Source organism: Sapajus apella, unplaced genomic scaffold, assembly GCF_009761245.1.
Source record: "Sapajus apella isolate SASKATOON/1434 unplaced genomic scaffold, GSC_monkey_1.0 scaffold251, whole genome shotgun sequence".
Classification (NCBI taxonomy): Eukaryota; Metazoa; Chordata; class Mammalia; order Primates; family Cebidae; genus Sapajus; species Sapajus apella.
The window spans coordinates 376,492-391,966 of NW_022437191.1; the positions used below are offsets into that span (position 1 = coordinate 376,492).

At 41.5% G+C, this 15,475-nt stretch overlaps 2 protein-coding genes across 6 annotated transcripts in view; one reads left to right on the forward strand and one right to left on the reverse strand.

Moving 5' to 3' along the window:
- Nucleotides 1-15,475, forward strand: part of ZNF391 (zinc finger protein 391) — a 108,038-nt gene that overhangs the window by 49,798 nt on the left and 42,765 nt on the right. For 3 of the 5 annotated variants that reach the window (XR_004266236.1, XR_004266237.1, XR_004266238.1), the window contains exons 1-2: nucleotides 2,569-2,663; nucleotides 10,496-10,596. Coding sequence is in view for 2 of the 5 variants with exons in the window: in XM_032271826.1 (XP_032127717.1) it covers nucleotides 11,413-12,489 (1,077 nt within the window). In the remaining 3 variants the exon portion in view is untranslated. Of the gene's footprint in view, nucleotides 1-2,568; nucleotides 2,664-10,495; nucleotides 10,597-11,338; nucleotides 13,541-15,475 lie in introns of those variants that run through there. The other 2 variants (XM_032271825.1, XM_032271826.1) reach the window with 2 other exon arrangements.
- On the reverse strand, nucleotides 1,291-5,997 carry LOC116545219. Its single transcript, XM_032271835.1, has 2 exons — nucleotides 5,976-5,997; nucleotides 1,291-2,854 (listed from the first exon to the last, which is right to left on the reverse strand). The coding sequence occupies exons 1-2, from the start codon at nucleotides 5,995-5,997 to the stop codon at nucleotides 2,430-2,432; spliced, it is 447 nt and encodes a 148-aa protein (XP_032127726.1). The 3' UTR covers nucleotides 1,291-2,429.

Sequence of the window (15,475 nt, forward strand, 5' to 3'; positions counted from 1 at the left end):
GATATACAGATTCAATGTATTCCTTATCAAAATTTCAACCTTTGTTTGCAGAAATAGAAAATCCCATTCTAAAATTCATATGGAAAATCAAATTACCCTGAATAACCAAAGAAAATCTTGAAGAAAAGAATAAAGTTTAAAGACACATACTTCATAATTTCAAAACTTTACACAAGCCTACAGTAACCTAAAGAGTGTGGTACTGGAACAAGAATAGATACACAGATCAATAAAATAGAAAAGAGAGCCCAGAAATAAACCTCACTTACATAGTTGATGGATTGATTTTTAACAACTGCCAAGACCATTCAATGGGAAACGGACAGTATTTTCAACAAATGGTGCTGGAAAAACTGGATATCCAAATGCAAAATAAAGTTGTAGTATTTACACCATCTACAAAAATTAACTCAAAATGGATCAAGGACCTAAATTTAAGAAGTAAAACTATAAAACTCTTAGAAGAAAACATAAAAATCTTTATTAGACAATGTAATTCTCAAGTATTGCACATGTGATAAAAATAGATCAATTGAGCTTCATAAAAATTAAAAAGTTTTATGCATCAAAGTACACTATCAAAAGAAAAAACTCAGAATGGGAGAAAATATTTGCAAATCATATATCTGAAGAAGAATTAATATCTGGAATATATAAAAACTCATGCAAAACAACAAAACCCAATTCACCAATAGGCAAAGGATTTGAACAGACATTTCTCCAAAGAAGACATACAAATATGCACACAACAAGATGTTCAACATCACTAGCCATCAGGGAAATGCAAATTAAAGCCACAATGAGCTAAAGCTTCATACCTATTAGGATGGCTATACAACAACAAGAACTACAACAAAAAACAGAAATTAACGTGTCGGCAAAGATGTGGAGAAACTAGAATCCTGCATTGCTGGTGAAAATGTATAATGATGCAGCCATTGTAGAAGACAGTTTGATGTTTCCTCAAAAAAGCTGATTACAGAATTACTATATGATTCAGCAATTCAATGCCTAGCTCTATACCCAAAGAGTTGAAAATAGTGACCCAGACACTTGTACACCAATGTTCATAGCAGCATTATTTGCAATGGTCAAAAGGCGGAAACAACCCAAGTGTTCAACAAGATATGAATGGATAAACAAAATATTATGTATGTATATTTATATACTGTTTATGTATAAACACACATATACACAATGGAATATTATTTAGCCATTAAAGGGCATGAAGGATACATGCTGCAACATGAACCTTGAAAACATTATGCTAATTAAAAATAATCCAGACAAAAATAAACAAATGTTGTATTATTTCATTTATATGGCATATCTAGAACAGGAAAATTCATAGAAACACAATGTAAAATAAAGGTTAGCAGAGACTGTGGGGAGGAGGGAATAGACCGTTCAATGGGCATCTTTAGGGATGACGAAAGTGTTCTAGAATTAGATAGTGATGGTGCTGTTGTGAATACACTAAAAACTTTATTGTACCACTTTAAAATGGTAACTTTAATGTTAAACGTAGTACCACAATTTGAAAGTGTTTTTGTCTTAAAAATAGGAAATGATAAAATTAGATTTTATCTAATTCTTTCCAGCTTTATAATTTGGATCCTGCTCCTTTATACTTCATGGCTCATGTCTTATACTTACTTGATGTTTCTATGGTACTTGTGCACAGCTGTCAAATCCACAGCTTTGCACATGCTTTCCACTCTTCTAGTTTCTCAACTATTTGTAAGGTTGCCCTCCTCTATGTTTTCCATTAAATCTTCCATTAGTCAAACCACTCCCATGTACCTCCTTCCGTAAGTTTTTCCTGCCCTAAACTCCCAGGGCAAATTGTGCAACTTCATTGCCTTATATTAAAAATAAATAGAATTTTAAAAAATCCACTAGATTAGGGTAGTGTCCTGATTTTATTCATCTTTTCTCTTTTGGTGAAACTTGAGAAGTGTCTTGCGGTTAACTGTATTTTAAGCATCTAGATCGTGCAATAAAGCCAGTTTCTCCAGACAGGCTGGAGATCACCTGCATCAGAATCAACTGAGATGCCCGTTGAAAATGTAATTTTCCAGGCCAGGGAGTCGGTCTCGGAGTGTAAACCTTGTGAAGCTGTATTTTAACAAGCTCGTTTGGTGATTTACTTGGGTACGCTATTTAAAACTCTATGAACTACCGGTCTGGGCTGTATTTTGCAGTGTATTAAGGCGGTCTTCGGGAGCTCTCGCAGACTCCCTTCCTCTAGCCTCTCACATACCAGGGGAGAGGCTTTGCAAAAACCTCCAGGAAAGTGAATCCCAGCACAGCCCGGCTCTCGCTGGCTCTCCGGCGCATGCGCAGAGCTGCGACCGCTGCCGATATGTTGCCCACTCCCAGTATGTTTCCTGTTTTGCAAGTGGTCGTCCGTGTCAGGAGACTTAGGTTCAGGCGGCTGCTAGACCGTGATTGATCCCGCACACGGAGCAGGGCATGATCAGCTGCAGTCTGAGGGGAAGAGCGCCTGCGATCCTAGGAAAGCCGAGGGGCGTCGGGGCAGCGGCTCGACGCGTGGGTTTCTCTTTAATCCTTCCGACTTCCCCAAGCCCCGCGCACTCCGGTTCCGCTCCAAGTGCGGGACCCGTCCGGGGTGTGTCTGGGTGCTCGGCCGGAGGCGGCCGGTGAGTGGGGCGCGCAGGGCCCCGGGACCAGCGTGGGTGGTCTTGGATGTTCTGGAACGTGGAAACACGGTTTCTTCGAAGGAAACGGGCGAAAGCGCCGCGAGTGGTTTGGCTGCAGGTCCGGTCAGGGGGCACGTCCACGGTTGGGACGCCCTGTGGCGAGGGGTCTTCAAGAGGCCCCCAGCGCCCGTCTCACGCGCGGGCCGGCCCGGTCCCTCTGCGGCAGCGGCAGCCGGTGGTGTCCCCTGTGTGTCCCTGAGGTGAATTCAAGAGCAGGGTTGCGCCCTGCTTCCCGGCTAGCTGGGCGAGGGAGGGCTTCCGTGCTGGGTGGTTTCTCGGTTGCTTACTGAGTGCAGGCGCTGCTCCAAGAGCTTTTAACTGCTTTAACTCACTTGATCCTCGCATCAGCCCCATGAAAAACGTACTGTTATTGTCCCCATGCTACAGATCAGGAGTCACATAAAGTACTTGCTCGGACGGGGGCGGTGGCTCACACCTGTAATCCCAGCACTTTAGGAGGCCGAGGTGGGCGGATCACCTGAGGTTAGGAGTTTGAGAGAAGACTGGCCGTCTCCATTAAAAATACAGAAAGTAGCCAGGCGTGGTGGCGCGCACCTCTGGTCCCAGCTACTCAGGGGGCTGCGGCAGGAGAATCGCTTGAACCTGGGTGGTGGAGGTTGCAGTGAGCCGAGATTACGCTACTGCACTCCAGCCTGGGTGACAGAGTGGGACTCCGTCTCAAAAAAAAAAAAAAAAAAAAAAAAAAAAAAGGATTTGCATGAAGTTACAGAGACTAGTGAATACCAGTTCTTAGTTTATGGATCTGATGATGAAGGTTGGAACTACAATAAAGTAGTTGTTAATTATTTGTTGGTAGGTGTATTGACTGTTACTGTGGATCTTTGTGTGTGAGTTTGTGCTTTATGGGTGCGTTTGTGCTTTGAGCCAATTTCTGAAGATTGTTACCTGAAGATCGCCTTTGGTAGGACAAGATTTTCCCTGTTCTGTGATTAAACTGAGGCTGCCTAGGCACTTCTGCTGATTGCTTCGTGGATTGGCAAAAGCTCCAGGAAGCAATCAGCCTAGAGCCACAAAACAAAGCACCTGGAGAAGCCCTATTCCAGAACTGTCAAAACCTTCTCCTTTCTGAAGAGGGTAGAAAATAAAGGAGAATTATTCCTGGATCAGGAATTGATTATAGGAGAAAGTGACATTGTCAAAAGAGTTTTAGCTAATTGGGGTAACAGTGGTGGCCAACGCTGTTAGTGCTAGAAAGTTAGAGAGCCACATAAAGGAAGAGCTAACTACCAGGTTTGCTAGGACTGCAGCCTGTTACCACTTAATAATGTTTTTGTGGGGATACAGTATCCAGAGAGCAGTAAGGTAACCTAAATAATGAAAGCATGAGGAAGAAAGGAGAAAAAGGGGTGGTGGAGGAATCCCTTGGATAGAATCTGAATAAAGGTATGACCCTAACATTGTGTAGACAAGCCCTAACCTCCTGGCCTCTCTGAAATATGTTTAGGGGCTATCCACGAAACTTTTGTCACAGTCACTAGCTTTCCCTTTCCCATCTCATATACATCCTCCAGAGCCAGGAAAAAGAATGCCTCTCTCCATGCTCTAGAGCAGCAGCTGCTGAAGGGAGCCTCATAAATCCTCAGGACAGCATCTTTCCTTAAACATACACCATCACAGTTTTCAAATTCATTGATGTGAGATAAGCATAGCAATAGCATCTTCTCCCTTACGTTATATATGGTATTCTTTGTTGTAAATGTTTTGTCATATTTTAACTTGCAGTATTCACAAAAGCTTTGTAAGAAGAGACAAGCACATGCTAGTAATGGTGTTTTATAATATGGGACAAGAGTTTTCACAAAGGTTACTTGACCAAGGAAGCACAGCTCTAAGCAGTGTCATCTGTCTTCTATTTTGACCCTCAGGAAGAAGTAAGGGGACCAGTGCCATAGTGTCTTTGATTTCATACCCCATTTGAAGAGAATGTCAAAGAGGCTGGATCACCTGAAGAGTTTAGAGGAAATTTGGATTTGACTTAGATCTGTCTTCTTTATCTTTCATCATAAAAGATGAACTTAAAACCCAGACATAAATGTCCATTGTCATTTTCTTTATATCTGAGAGGAGATGGGATTTCTTTGAGGCATTCATTTTACTTCTTAATCCTTAGGGTTGCATCCAACAGGCCAGACCTGGACATCACTAGACAGAAGTTCTGGATGCCTTAGAGTATGACCTTTTCCCATTTCTGCCTTTTATTAAAAATAAAACCAAGAGAAAGCAGAAGAGGGAAAGGCAACTGTCTGCATCCCTATAACATCCCTGTCTCACGAGTTAAGTATTCTTCCCTGTTTTCTGCAAGTGTTCATCTTGCCAAACAGAGACACGTTTATTTCTCTTAAAGGAACTTCCCTTCTTAGGTGAGTCTGCCAAATCTTGCCAAAGAGACTATTCTTAATTTTCCTGCTGATTGCCCTTAATATCTTCAACACTCCTTCACTCTAATTCATCATTAGATGATTATGAACACAGGCCTTCTTTGGCCTATTATGTACCTTGAGATCTTACATGTCTCTGAGGATTTGAAAAAGAGGAGATTCATTGTAGTCCTCTCCCCTTAGTCTAGGCAGATGGCTATGTGTTTCAAAGTTTGGGATCTAAAGTTAAACTACTGGGAATCAAATAGCTTTGGACCAGTCAAGTCCAGCATCTCCATTTTACAGATGAGGAGACATAAAACTAGATTGCTTATTTTTCCCTGGTTTCTAGATAGCTGCAAATGGAACAATGACCAAAATCCAAATTACCTAGTCAATGCATATAGCTCTGTCTGATGTTTCCCTGAATTGTGGTGAGGATGCCACTTGCACTTCAGTGGAGGCCAGAGACTTTTTTTTTTTTTTAGATGGAGTCTCGCTGTCACCCAGGCTGGAGTGCAGTGGTACAGTCTTAGCTCACTGCAACCTCTACCTCCCAAGTTCAAGTGATTCTCCCGCTTCAGCCTCCTGAGTAGCTGGGACTACAGGTGTGTGTCACCGTGCCTGGCTAATTTTTATATTTTACTAGAGATGGGGTTTTACCATGTTGGGCTGGTCTCAAACTCCTGACCGCAGGTGGTCTGCCCACCTTGGCCTCCCAATGTGCTGGGATTACAGGCGTGAGCCACCATGTCCGGCCAAGGCCAGAGACTTTAATCCATAGGTTACATAGATAGGCCTGTTAGTGTGGTTGAGATTTACTGCAGCCTTTCAGGGACTGCCTTTGGGAGGTAGCCACTCTTTACACCCCTACGGCACTCTGAAGTCAAGGTCATGCCGATATCCTTCTGACACTGGTGGAGTTTAGTTTCTTGGCTATTTACAAGCCGCTAAACAGAAAGCGTGACTCAGGCATTCTTTCCCTGTCTGTTGAGAAGCAACACGTACTACATAGTATAATGAGTTTGCATCTAGGATTTATTATTTGACCTTGAGTCAAATTACTTAACTTCTCTGTACTTTACACTATTTATTTGTATTGTGAGAATAATAATTCCCCTCTCACAGAGTTATTGTGAAGAATAAATGAGTCAATATTCATAAAATGCTTAGAATAGGCGGGCCCAAAGAAAGTCCATTACTAGAGACTGTACTTCCAAGTTAGATTCCTTTCACAAATTCTTTTTGTTTTTTCTTCCAGGTAGAAACTTTCCCTCATGGAGTTTCTATGTGTCTATCATATATGTCACATACACAAACACATCTAATGCATAATACAGTTGTAGACATAATGAGATTATTTGAATGCAAAAACAAATATGCTTTTAGACTCTTGCCCTATACAGTATGATGCGGCTCGAATATGTGTCTCCACCAAATCTCAACTTGAATTGTTATCCCGAATGTTGGAGGTGGGACCTGATGGGAGGTGACTGGATCGTACAGGTGGATACCTCAGGGCTTGGTGCTGTCCTTGGGATAATGCATAAGTTCTCATGAGATCTGGTTGTGTAAAAGTGTGTGGTACCTCTCCATCTCTCTCTTCTTCTACTTTTGCCTTATGATATGCCTGCTCCCCCATTGCCTGCCACCATGAGTAAAAGCTTCCCGAAGCCTTCCCAGAAGCTGAGCAGATGCCAGCACCCTGGTCATACGGCCTGAAGAACTATGAGCCAATCAAACCTATTTTCTTTATAAATTACCTAGCCTCAAGTATTTCTTTATAGCAATGCAAGAATGGCCTAATACAGCAAATTGGTACTGAGGAGCAGGCCTGGCTGTCAAGATATTTAAAAATATGGAAGGAAATTTGGAACTGGGTAACAGGCAGAGGTTGGAAGAGTTTGGAGGGCTCAGAAGATGGGAAGATGAGGGAAAGCTTGGAATTTCTTAGAGACTGGTTAAATGGTTGTGACAAAAATGCTGATAGTGATATGGACGATGAAGTCCGTCTGACAAGGTCTCAGATGGCAATGCGGAACTTATTAGGAACTAAAGCAAAGGTCATGTGTGTTAGGCCTTAACAAAGAAATTTGCTGCCTTGTGCCCCTGCCTTAGGAATCTATGGAAGTTTGCACCTCAGAATGTTGATTTAGGGTATCTGGCAGAAGAAATTTTTAAGCAGCAAAACAATATGTAGCGTGGTTCTTTCTTATTGTGTGTCCTCAGATGTAGGATCAAAGAAATGACTTGAAGTTGGAAGTTATATTTAAAGGAGAATCAGAGCATAAAAGTTTGGAAAATTTGCAGAGACAGAAAAAGCTTTTTCAGGACAGAAATTCAGGCAGGCCATGGAGTAACCAGTTGGGAGAGAGATTTGCATAACCAAAAAGGAGCCAAGTGCTACTAGTCAAGAAAATAGGAAAAAGGCCTCAGAGGCATTTCAGAGATCTAAGAGGCAATGCCTCCCATCACAGGCTCAGAGGCCCAGGAGGACTAAGGATTTTAGGGCCAGATCCAGGGTCCCACTGCCCTGCCCCACTCCAGGAGGCTGCTCTCAAATCCTGGTTGCTCGAGCTCCAGCCATGGTACCAGTGGGCCCAGGTATAGCTCAGGCTGCTGCGCTGGAGGGTAGGAACTGTAAGCCTTGGTGGCTTCCATGTGGTGTTAAGCCTGTGGATGTGCATAGTGCAAGAGTGAAGGAGGCTTGGCAGCCTCTGCCTAGATTTCAGAGGATGTATGAGAAGGCCTGGATGTCTAGGCAGAAGCCTGCCGTAGGGGAAGAGCACCTTTAGAGAACCTCTTTTAGGACAGTCTAGAGAGGAAATTTGGGGTTGGAGGCCCCACACAGGGTCCCCACTGGGGTACTGCCTAGTGGAGCTGTGGGAAAAGGGGCACCATCCCCTCCCCAGAATGGTAGATCCACCAGCAGCTTACACCCTGTGCTTGGAAAAGCCACAGGTATTCAGCAACTTGGGAGAGCAGTGTGGGGCTGAATTCTGCAAAGCCTCAGGAGTAGAACTGTCCAAGGCATTGGGAACCCACCCCTTGCACCACTGTGTCCTGGATGTGGGACATATAGGAGATTATTTTGGAGCTTTAAGATCTAATGACTGACTTGCTGCATTTCAAGCTTGTGTGGAGTCTGTGGCCCCTTTCTTTTGGTGGATTTCTCCCTTTTACAATGGGAGAAATCAGACAAAAGCTTTACCCAATGCCTGCACCTCCATTGTATTTTGGAAGTAAATAAATTGTGATTTTACAGGTTCACAGGTGGAAGAAATTCATCTCCAGATAAGACTTTGGACTTGGGACTTTTGAGTTAATGCCAGAGTGACTTAAGACTTTAGGGGACTATTGAGCAGGAGATGATTGTATTTTGCAGTGTGAGGACATGAGACCTGGGGGCCAGGAGCAGAATGATATGGTTTGAATATATGTCCCCACGAAATCTCATGTTGAACTGTAATCCCCAGTGTTGGAGGTGAAGCCTGATGGGAGGCGATTGGATCATGGAGGTAGATCCCTCATGGCTCGATGCTGTCCTTGCAATAATGAGTGAGTTCTTGTGAAATCAGGTGTGTAAAAGTATGTGGCATCTACTCCCCTGCCTTGCCCCTGCTTTCACCATGTGATATGCCTGTCCCCTTTAACCTTCTGCCATAGGTGAAAGCTCTCTGGAGCCTCACTAGAAGCTGAGAAGATGCCAACACCATGCTTTTACACGCTGCAGAACCATGAGCCAGTTAAACCTCTTTTCTTTATGAATTATCCAGCCTTAGATATTTTTATAGCAATGCAAGAACAGCCTAATACACAGTATATACACATTAGTTGATTATAGATAATCTCATATCAAAGTGGCACAGTTTAACAATCATTAAAATATTAATAAGCATGAGAGTGAATAGGGTCTCACTCTGTCACCCAGGCTGGAGTGCTGTGGTGTGATCTCGGCTTACTGCAACCTCCACCTCTCGGGTTCAACCCATTCTCCAGCCTCAGCTTCCCAAGTAGCTGGGATTACAGGTGTGCGCCACCACGCCCAACTAATTTTTGTATTTTTAGTAGAGACGAGGTTTCACCATGTTAGCCATGCTGATCTTGAACTCCTGACCTCAAGTGATCCACCTGCCTCAGCCTCCCAAAGTGTTGGGATTTCAGGTGTGAGCCACTGTACCCAGCCTCAATTGGATCTTAATGTGGTATTCTACAACAAGAAATTCTGACTCCTGCATGAACCGAGTAGTAGGGCTTTTTGTCTTCCCTGTCTTCAGTTGAAAGCCATGTTCTTGGCAAAGCTGAACACAGGCAGCATCATCATGTTACTTGAAGTTCTCCATGTATGGCTTCTTGGTGTATATCCTCCAAGGCTAGCCTCCACATCTGAGAGGTCTCAGTCTATGAGAAAGGAAAGACTTTTATGAAGCTAGATTAACTCCCTAATCTCATGTATCTCAAATTATGCTGTGAGCAGAAATATCTGGGGAACTGTTATACAGCTCATTGCCTCCTTTAATACACAAGGGTTCCAAGTGAATTAGCAAGAGAAGGGGTTAATCAAGCTTTAATGTGGGAATTTGGAGTCTGGGGATGGGCAAGAAGAAAAGGCATATGTTCCCAGATCCTCCTTTTTCTGACAAAGGCTGCTGGAGCCAGGATGCTCTGCTGGTCACTCTGATAGGCTGGCTGGTCTTCCAGGAGAGGGCCTTGCTTCCCTGTTGCTCTCCCTTCTTATAATACAAGTAGAAAACAACCTTGTCATTGTGGAGATAAACTCACTACTTGGTGCCAGGCAATATGAATGTGAGGTCTTTGCTTTTTAAACAAGAGCCATCTGGGAAAGCTAGCTGTCTAGTACCTGGGAAGCTTGAGATCTTTGGGAAGTTTCAGTCCCTCTGTAGAGAGAAGGGGCCTTTTATTCTATGGGAAGCTGAGTTTCTGTTTTATACCTGCATGCTGTGAGTAGAATGTTGGAGGGTAGAAGACAGCCTAAGCTAGCACTTTGTTCAAGCACCCTAGACTGTATTTCTAAGGTTCTTTCTGGACATTCAGCTTGTCAAGTCACATGAACTTATTAAAATACAAGTGCCTTGGCCCCATCAGATTTACTGGCTTCAAAGCAAGGCTCAGATATCTGGAGTAACAAGTGTCAAAAGTAATTATGATGTGTATGTGTTTGTGTATGTAACCTGTGTGTGTGTGTATGTAACCCATCTTTTGGCATCCAATTTTAGTCCCTTTCGGAGACTCATTGTCTCCAGCCTCTCCAGCCATAGATCCTGTGCAAGTTCACTCTGCCTTTTCTGTAGATAAAAACACTGGGATTGAGCTCTGAATAGCTCTGTGTCCTCAGCACCAGCAGCCTTATGTTAAATCATTTCTAATATGCAGGAACCCCAGCATGTGAATTGGACCCAGTTGGAGGACGAATAACAGTAGTTGCTGAATCTTCAGGAAGTTGAAGAGGACAGTGTCCAGAAATACCTGTCTAGGTGAGTAGTGTCATAAGAAGACCACCAATTTGATGTTTAAAAGATGAGTTCTAGTCCAAGCCCTTGCAATTGGTTGGATCATGTAGGCAAGTGACTCAGTCTGTTTTCTGTCAGATGAGTGGGTTGGTGTAGATGATGTCTAAGTTCTGTTAAATCTCTGACAGTCTATGACTGTATGCTTCTTTAGAAGAATACCTGAAGTATAATAATTGGAAGAAGGGTTGAGGGGCAAATGGGGCTAGCAGTGTGGTAGTTATCATTTCTGAAATTTTTATTCTGTCTCAATCCCAGGAAAACGGTTGTGTTCAAGCTTGATCAAGCCATCTTTCTTTTTCCTTTTTTCCTACACTTGAGAGTCTTGATTCTTGTCATCCTTGTTGTTGCTCTCATTTTCCATGGCTAACAAGCTACCATAATAGGTCATTTTACCTTTTAATGCCCAACACTCTGTCATCAGCTGGTACACCTGCTCGTTTCTTTTTGTTTGGCTTAGCATGTTACCCAATAACTCTTTCCATATTTCTTGTTGTCTCTGTGTTCACCATGCCCACTGAAAAAATTCTGCCTCTTATCTCTTCTGGCTTTGTTCACTTATCCTTCACTATCCTTTTTTGTTTTCTCCTCATATAAAGTTGCTAGTGTGCATGAATTCAAATTAGTTCTCTTTTCTCTGCTGGTTTATTTTCTTTTCTTTCCACAGTAGATACAGATGACATTTGTACTTTAAATATCTTTCATATAGGAAGATATAAACTGAACGAAAGCATCAGCACCAATCACACTGTTTCTGAAGAACTAGAGTTTTCAGTGTCAGCAATGGAAAACCTCAAAGGGAATACTGCTCAGGGTCCTACAAATGAAGAAGCCTATAAACATGAAGGCCAATTTTCAAGGCAGACAAAATGTCCTGCACAGAAGAAATCCTCTTTTGAGAATACAGTGGTCAGAAAAGTGTCAGTGACACTCAAAGAAATTTTCACAGAGGAGGGAGGCCCTGAATCCTGTGAATTTAGTCTAAGCCCAAACCTTGACACACAACAAAAAATTCCAAAGGGCAATAGATCCCCAATATCTAGGAAAAACTCCAAAGATAATTCAGACTTAATTAAACACCAAAGGCTTTTCTCACAAAAAAAACCTTGTAAATGCAATGAATGTGAAAAAGCCTTTAGCTACCAACCAGACCTTCTTATACACAGTAGAATTCGTGGTGGAGAAAAGTCTTTCGAATGCAATGAATGTGGGAAATCTTTCAGCCGAAGTACACACCTTATTGAACATCAAAGAATTCACACTGGAGAGAAACCTTATGAATGCAATGATTGTGGAAAAGCTTTTAGCCGGAGCACACATCTTAGTCTACATCAGAGAATCCATAGTGGAGAAAAACCATATGAATGTAGTGAATGTGGAAAAGCCTTTAGCCGAAGCACTAACCTTAGTCAACATCAGCGAACTCATACTCAAGAAAGGCCTTACAAATGTAATGAATGTGGGAAAGCCTTCAGTGACCGTTCGACTGTAATTCAGCATCAGCGAATACATACTGGAGAAAATCCGTATGAATGTAGTAAATGTGGAAAAGCTTTCAGTTGGATCTCATCGCTTATTGAACATCAGAGAGCACACACTGGGGAGAACCCCTATGAGTGCAGTGACTGTGGGAAAGTGTTCAGTCGAAGTTCATCTCTTACTGAACATCAGCGAATCCACACTGGAGAAAAGCCCCACGAGTGTAGAGTGTGTGGAAAGGGCTTCAGTCGAAGCTCATCCCTTATTATTCATCAGAGAACTCATACCGGGGAGAAGCCGTACAAATGTAATGACTGTGGAAAAGCCTTCAGCCAGAGTTCAACTCTCATCAGACATCAGCACCTACATACTAAAGAGTAATATCTGAGCTTTTATTAATGTTAACACAAGAACACACATACCTAACCTCCCACCATAGAAATATATGTATTTCAAGTATATATATGTACTTGTTCTAATTTTCTTTTATTAGATACCTGTACCCATTTTAAGCTTTCATTCCTTCTGTCGCTCTATTCTTCTTTCCTCTCCCCTCCTTTTCTCCCTCCCTCTTACTTTTTCTACCTCCCCTTTTTCTTTTTCTTTTCTCAAATGAGTTCACAATAAAACAAAGATGACTCAAAAAACTTAACATATACAATCTAATATTCTGAAAGGCTCCAACTTTAGAATATAAAGCTACCTGACACCTTGTAGTTTCTCCACTAATCATTCCATCAAGCGTGCATCCCCAACCTGCCAGCTGATCCTCTGTTTTCTAACCACATCAGCCCCTTCTCATGAAGAGAAAATCCTGTGTGTGTGTCTTCATACTTGCTGGCTCTAGTAACAGAAGTGAGGGATCTGGCTTCAGAACAGGACTAAAAACTTCTCACCAGTCTGGGGATAATAGTGTTGAGGCAAATTCATTCTTTTGACTTGAAAAGATAGATTTTTCTCATCTTGCTCCTTCACTCACCTTTCTTGCTGTAGTATTTTTCCTCAAAATATAACTCATTGTTTTACTGATGTGCCTAATGCCTAACTAATCCCAGTGTTATTTTATCACATTTTTACCAAAAATGTTCTAAAAATCTTGGAGACATTTCTTCATGATCTTGGGGGAAAAGGTTGCTAATTGCTGAGCCTTTTTTTTTTTTATCCTTTTATTTACAGACTTCATAAAACTTATGCTCTGTGGCTTTGACCCTCACCAATCTTGGAAGGTTGATCTCTCAAGGACAAACCCAATGCCTGTTTCTCAGTCCTATTCCTACTTGACATTTGCAGAATTGGCACTTTTTGTCACTGTTATGCCTTAAAGCCTAAGCTTCCTTCAGGATCCATGATTCTGTGCTGATCTACCTTTTCCTACCGCCCAGCGCTTCTTTGATTGTCAGTGATCAGCTCTGTGATATGCGGCGAGGGTTAGGCCAGAATAATCTCATTTTATCAAGTTATAAAACTTGAGGTAGTGCAATTACATTATACGCTTCTTGAAGACAGAAATCTTTGTTTGTTTGTTTTTGTTTTATTTTTGAAAGAAGGTCTTGCTCTGTTGCCCAGGCTGGAGTGCAATGGCACAGTCATAGCTCACTGCAGCCTTGAACTCTTGGGCTCCTGCCACAGCTTCCTGAGTAGCTAGGGCTGTAGGTGTACACCACCACACCCAAAATGTTAAACATTTTTTGTGGAGACAGGATCTCACTATGTTGGCAAGGCTGGTCTTGAACTCCTAGACTCAAAACAGTTCTCCCATGTTGGCTTCCCAAAACACTGACATTATAGGTATGAGCCACCACACCAGCCAGAAATCTTGTTTTTGATTAATATAAAACATCATAAAGTGCTGCATAGACACTAAATGCCCTGTAATTATTGCTCACTGATTCCTCTTTATCCTTTTGTAATCCTTTATTTGATATAGATTAATGATCGACGTCTTTATACTGCAGCTTCCAAGTTCATGGTACCTTGTGACTAGATTACTAAATTTATCACTGTTGACTCACTACCATTATCTAGCTCCTTACTAAATGACTACTTTGTTAAAATAGGCTGCAGTTTCCCAGTGACCTCTGCCCAAAATGTAAACTTCTTTAACTTAAAGGTATTTCATAGTTCGATCTACTTATTTACTTACTTTCTCTTCTCAAAGATAATGCATGCAGGCAGGCCTGTTTTTTTGTTCCTACTGTATCCTGTTCTCACGCTTGGCTTCTTTTCAAACTATTCCTTAGCACTTCTACATGTTCTACTTTCTTCTTTGTATTCCAGAAACCCTATCCCTTTCTTAAAGGCCACGCTCGTATCCTGACTCTGTGACACTTTTAGTTCCTTACTTTCTCAGAAATCCTTTGTAGTGACGGTTTGGATTATTGTCCTATGTTAGACACCTTCTTTACATTAGCCATTTTGATGTTGTAAATCATCCTAAATCTATTATAAGCCCCATATAATACATAGTACAATGCCAGCTGGTACTCTAGTTTTAATCTAAATGCATAGTGTTTAATTTAGCAGCATAATCTTTTTAGTTTTTTGAATGATGAGGTAACCTCATAGGTATTTTGGCCCATTTTGTTTTTCCTTGAGTTATATATATAACTGACTATTTAGACCGACTCCTTTAGATCTCCTGGGATGCTGACCTCTTGGCTTTCTATTTCACGAGACTATTGTAAGGAATAAGTGAGTTTATTCATGTAAAGTAATAAAACAGTGCCTGGCATACAGTAAAAGCTCAATAAATTCTAATTATTATAATTCCACTGATTTACATCTGCCTATAGCTTTTTATTTTATTCCCTGCAGAGTTTTTAACTGCATTACCAGAAATGGAAAACTAGGATCACAGTCAAATAAGCTAGAAGGTATTTGTTTTATCATAATAGGCAATAGCTATTTTATTATAACTCCATTGAATGTAAAAAATGACTCAAGATTGCGAACAAGACACAAAAAAATAGAAAAACACATACAAATGAGCACTAAGAGATCAGGACAAGTTATGGTAACCTACACAGGTATTCAGTTAGGAATACAAACTGAGTATTCTGGCAACCAAAATGTGGAGGTAATTTGCTTACATTGTTTTAGAAGGAAAAAAGTATGTCCATTCTTCAAGGAAAACAAAGCTTTTCTAACACTTAGAATTAAGATGAATTCCTTCATTGGTCTTCATGTGATTATACAATGTATAATTACATGATATAAGAAATATATTTTATGACACCTAGTATATATAGCAGGTTCTCTGGTGAATAAATATTTAGTCCATAGTAGAAGAAGATCCAAAAAGGCAGCTGTGAAGATTGTTTTTAGGATGGAGTGAGGTTTGCAGGAGTGGGAGGTAGAGTATATTAAG